This window comes from Atta colombica, unplaced genomic scaffold (assembly GCF_001594045.1).
Source record: "Atta colombica isolate Treedump-2 unplaced genomic scaffold, Acol1.0 scaffold105, whole genome shotgun sequence".
NCBI classification, from domain to species: Eukaryota; Metazoa; Arthropoda; class Insecta; order Hymenoptera; family Formicidae; genus Atta; species Atta colombica.
The window spans coordinates 3106784-3112783 of NW_017259190.1; the positions used below are offsets into that span (position 1 = coordinate 3106784).

General features: G+C 38.0%; 1 protein-coding gene across 2 annotated transcripts in view; it reads right to left on the reverse strand.

The window, feature by feature from the left end:
* The window catches only part of LOC108690263 (uncharacterized protein C9orf172 homolog), a 28310-nt gene extending 22316 nt beyond the window's left edge, over nt 1–5994 (reverse strand). For both annotated transcript variants that reach the window (XM_018197471.1, XM_018197464.1), the window contains exon 1: nt 5843–5994. In XM_018197471.1, the coding sequence (XP_018052960.1) occupies nt 5843–5884 (42 nt within the window). In that variant the 5' untranslated portion in view covers nt 5885–5994. The remainder of the gene's footprint in view (nt 1–5842) is intronic.
* Between the last annotated feature and the right edge of the window lie 6 nt (nt 5995–6000).

The following is a 6000-nucleotide window of genomic DNA, read 5'->3' on the forward strand; positions in this document are numbered from 1 at the left end:
GTGACCGAATGTCCAACGATGAAATTTAATAGCGCTATAACGTGCAAATTGCACATGGAATTTGTGAACAATTCTACTAATAGCGATATCCACGCAAACGCATTCATTACGTCGCGGAACGATGTGGCTTTCGAAATTATTATACAGGACAATCAAGTTATCAAACGCGGAAGAGAGGTAATGCGTTTAAACGTTCGACAATTTTCCGAAAAGGAATTCTCCCCGCTTTGTGCGACGTGTAATTAAATTTGACTTCATTCGCGTGTCAACAAACAGCGATTTTTTACACGACGGCACAGTGCAACAATCCGACGATAAATGTTAATCGAGAACGTTACTGCTACGGATACTTAATGGATGTAAATGTCACGGCCATTATCGGAAAGAAAAAAATAATTCCCGGCTCTTGACTTCTGTTTCCAGGTCGCGGCTCTTATGAAATTAAGATTGATATTTCACAATGTGAATATCTACGGCTTTACGTTATCCGTGAAATCGCACGAGAATAATAGCAAAGCGATTAATTTTTAAATTGATTTTTTAATTAAATAATTTAAAAAATTTTTTTTAATTTCATCACGATTCCTGCACAAAAAAGTGTATATATGTGTATGAACATTAAGAAAAAATGTATTAATTATAACATACATATACTCGTATTTATTTGAATAGTACTAGCTGAATTTATAGCTGCATGTAAACATATGTTTATTACAAAAATTTATTACAAAAACTATGATTTGATTTAATTATCATTTTTTTAATTTAATAAATATTCATTTACTGTAAGTAAATTAATATTTTCAACAAATATGTATTACAAAATTCAGTACATTTTTCTCAGTATATATATATATATATATATACAAAATACTCAAGGAAATCATAAATCGTGTGAGATATTAATATTAAAATATTCTCAGATCTGCCGATTTTAAACTTTATCCTATTAATAATTTAATAACATTACAACGTCATTTAAAAATATAGTATAACGTTACAATAATTTTAATACTACAAGTAATTTTGTAAAAAAGATTGTAAGAAAATGTTTTAAACAGTTTTAAATTCGTGTAAAATACAAGATTATTCATAGTAATAATTTTAATAATGAATGAATAATTTACCGAAGATTATTATTAAGAAAAAAGTCCGAAAAATTCAAATAAATTCGCAGATTATCGTATAGAGAGAATTTATAAGGGAAACCAGCCTTCTCTTTTAGTTTCATAACAAAGATTCAATTAAACGGTTTCACGAGATAACAGCTGGATAGAAACGACTGCGTCCGCGGGCTGCGGGGTCAACGTGGCACAGATTCGCGTACTAGGCATCATGGTGTTGGATTCGCCAGGCGGAGTGCATGAAGCGGAATGAGAGAGATCGGTTCATACAGTCGTATGTAGAAGTGTACGTATCGCAAAACGACGAAGCGTAACGTACATATACAAAGAAACGCATGCACACATACACGCATGCAGCGGGACGAGCCGTTGCCGTTGGTGTTGGTCGATCAATATACTATGCTGGTGGAAGCGAGATGAGAGGAGGAAGCTGAAGGGCACGGGAGAATGGGAAAGAGGGAGGAGACATGGTTAAATGTGGACACTGGACCGATATTTGCACAATGCGCAGCCGAGAAAGTCGCGTGTTCGGGATCTTCTCGCTGATCCACCTTACCCTCCAAATCGAAATTAGGAGAGCATATGTATTATATCTGATTTATATTATATAAGATTTCCACATAAGAGGAAAGAGTGATTTCTTTCTATACTATATTTTAAGTATAAATGTCCCTCAGATCGTCGAATGTCTGTAATTTTAATGCAATAAAAAAATAACATATTTGATATAAAAATTACTTTTGAGATTTTTATATTATAAATTTATGTTTTTTTTTGCTATAGCAGTATGATAAGGTTTTTCTAAAATTGCTGGGCAACAATTTTAAAATAATTCTTTCTGAGAAAGATTATTAGCTAGGGAATAAAAAATTTGATGGAATTACGGCATTCTAGCCTCTTTTATATCAGGTCTTTATTGCTATTTTCCAGCAATAGGGATCGCAACGAAGCACTAACATGATATTTTTATCCGAACAGCTATCGATTATCCCGCAACAATACGCGAGGGGTTTCTCGCAAGTGGTCAATATCATGTATCGCACGGCCTGAACTTCTACGTTTCTAGAAATGTTATTTCCACACGTTTTGACTCATCAAATTGGCGACTTCGACTATCGACCACCGCCAGTCTTTAAAGATATTCGCGGGCGGTGATCAAAGCGCTTTTATGTACATCGCTTGACTTCTACTTTCTCAGGGTGGTCCTCTTTGAGATGTCACTTTGTCGAGCCTTCTCTCCCGACTCCGGAAGAATGCGCATAAGGGTTATCGACCTGTCGTGAGATTTTACTCTCCCCCTTTTTCCCCTTCCGAATTCCTTCCTCTGAAGACGCTTACCCTGTCCTCTTCGTCTTTTTCCGTTACGTAATAAGTAAAACTGAAGGCATGACGAGAGAATGAAAAGAAAAGAGAAGAGAACATAGAAAGAAAATAGTACAAAAGGATAGTCGAACAAGACGAAATAGAGGGAATTAGGCGAGGGGTCTAGTTTTAGAATGTCGAAGAAGAGGAACTACACCAAGTGTTCCGCAAACATCTCGAGGATATCTTGCGCCAATTATGCTATTAAAAAATGGAAACCATGCACGCATACGGTTGTATAATTTTCCGGTTCTTCGAGAAGCGCGCGAGAAACTGCTCGACAAAAGAGGTCGCATTAGAAATTTTCTGTACACCACGAGCGTGATTTTTATACTACGTTGCCGTTAGATTGCCGTTAGGTCCGAGGAAATCTTGCAGGATTCATAATTTCACTTGTTCTTTCCCACGCTCTTCTTTCTGAGGTTTTCGTTCTCGTGTGTTTAACAGGAACTCTCGAATCTCGAACGCGCTTGGTCCACATTCGCGGTTTCTTTGACAAGAGTAAATATGTAGAATAGCTGTGTTGAAACCATAATAGCGCCTAATAACTGTAGGAACGTATAGCGGACCATCTAGCGTTAATCGAGCTGAATCGAAACGTGTACACGCGTGAAAAGGAAGGGCGTGAACCAAAGCACCAGGGTCAACGGTCTTCGCTATGTCCGTTTAAGAGACTCGAATGAAACGAATAATCGACGCGGCTCCCACGATGCCGATCATCGAACCGGCGACCGTCGTCCCATGAAGCGTAACCCTGTCGATCCTTATTAAAGCCACCTTCTTCAGCCAGGTCACATATCGAAACGTTCCGAAAATCCAAGATTAATATTGCAATCCGATTTAAATAGCTAATGAAGGAAGGAAGTTTCGAATAGAGTGATCAATCATATATGTTCAACGTGACGTTAAAATTTGTGATTGTGTAAAATTATGTGACGATAAAACGGAAAACTAATTCTCTCAATCGAGTCCGTTCATTCCTGAGATTAGAATGAGATTGATAATAATTATATCAACATATCACAAAGTGAGATCGATGTCTTTCGCGGACGTGTAACAGACCCACGAGACCAGCACGAGAAACACACTGGAGAGAAAGCAGGACAAACGGAGAAAGAGATTCCGTCTGAGAAGAGTTATGACGATTGTTCACGATAGCTTGTGGCACTGTGAAAACAGTATCCAAATTTAAAAAACCATGTTAGAAATATCTAAAAAATTACACAAACTCCCTCACGTTCATGCAAAAGTATCTTGAGGATCGATTTTTCTGTCAATAAAAATTTTTTGTCACTTAAATAATCGAGAATGATTTGATCGACGATGTTACGGAAATTATATCATTTCGATTTGAATCCTAAAGCTTTGTCAATTATGTAAAAGTAGATCAGCAGAAACTGAGATTTCCCTTTCGATAAATAAGAATTCTTAGGAACATTTATGTTAAAGAACATTTGATATCTTAGGAAACTCTGTGACGTTTCCATGACGAAATCGTTTTTCTGAAAAAGTTCAGAGGGAATCCACGTGAAACTACGCCAATGCGGAAGAAAGACTCTGCGACACTCATCGTCGCACCTTGTCGCGGAAGGAGCCTCTATCGATCCTCGCTGCGATATACCTAGGCGACAAACTGAGAGAGCAAGTAGAATCGAAGTATCGGCGAAATTCGTCGTTAAAGAGACCTAATTTAGCTTGTCGATATGGGACACCTTTGCGGCTGACGGTGTTCCATTGACGGCGAGATTAGAACGGTGGTTTCCAGAACGCCGTTACAGCGATTTGCCTGCGAAGACATTCACTTGGATTGGCTATACCTCAAGATGTAAACGAGAATCGCTGACGAAACGCATTCGAAGTCAAATTGCAGTCACGAAATATAATACTTGATTTATACTTTCGTTAATTTAAATCACTCAGAGATCACTTTTTTTCCATTAAAAGAAAACTATGATATCTAATTCAAATTTTCTTGAGAAAAGATCTTTCAATTTTTTAAAACAACCTCAGTCTATAGTTTATTATGCCACGTGTAACGTATTAAGCATATCTGCAACAAATATTCATATTTACATTACGAAAGAGAATTTGTATCAGATAAGTCGGTTAGATCATTGAGTGACGACGATATAATCTGCATGCGACACGACGTTAATTAAACGAATGCTAATTTCTGACACGACGATAGCACGAAGAGCATGTAGCTTGGGTTAATTAACGTATCGATCAAAACCGTGTTAATTAACGGCAAATAGTCTACTTCTGCATTGGAATATTCCCAATTAATCTTCGTGTGTTGCATATGGGAGCGTTCGAAATTTTTTCGTTCAATTTCGCAAACTCTAAATGCAAAAAACACCTTTTGATACGTCTTCATAAAATGCTAACTTGTTACTTGTCTACTACTTCAATCATTCTCAACTGTTTTAATTAGCTTAAAGAAGAATTATTTGTGATTTCATAACGTCGTAATACCTGTTATCATCAAAATTTCTCTTGGTAGATCTTGATAATAGATGTTGCAGCAACATTACGAAATCACAAATGATTATCAAATATCTTCCTTCAAGCTAATGATAATTGAGAATGATTAAGATACAATAGTTAGACAAGATTGCACTTTAAAAAAACGTGTCGAAAAGCTCGAAAATTGAAATTGAAATAAAAAAAATTTCCAAAGTTTCTTATACTTAATGCGTTTACGCGTGGCGTAATAAACTTCCGACTAAGATTGTTCCTAAAAATTGGAAGATCCTTTTTCAAGAAAATTTGAATTAGATGTTACATAATTTTTCTTGGATGGAAAAGAAGTGATCTTTGAGCGATTTAAATTATTAAAAGCATAAATACAAATAAATCTGTTTTGAAATTGCAATCTGACTTCGAATGCATTTCAAATGCGATCCTCGTTTATAGACTCAAGAAAATCCGAGTAAAATCAGTCAAGGGTGCGATAGAACTTAGCAAAATGCGAATACTTGTTCTATCTATGCGGGAACATCCCCTTTCCCAATATCACGCGCGACCGATTTTGCAACGCAAGCATGACTCGATTTATCACAGGACAAAGGGTTCCGCTCGTCGGAGCTCTAATATAGGTGCATTCCATCCAACTTTCCAGCCTCGCATGGAGATCAATCTCGCAATGAGATCGGGACATCTCGTCAACATGACTCCTCGTCGACGGCCACATCCGTCCGAGATCGATCTGGAACTCTCGCGATTTCACGAACGGTCCTTCGGCTGGTTCACGTCGCATCGTTTGCCGCATGATGATATACCAGAGATACCAGAGATGATATGAGAGAACGCGATAAACCCTACAAGATAAGGATCATGCCAGTGGGACTACTCACCTTGACGAAATGCAGGTTCTCCTTGTCGAGGAGGAACTCCATGGACTTGTGGGGCCGCTGGTGGATGGCGGACGTTGCGGCGGAGGCGACGTCGTCGCGGGGGCTCCTGTGCGTAGCGCCGACGGGCGACTGGGGTACGTGGAGGGCGTGCTCGGGCC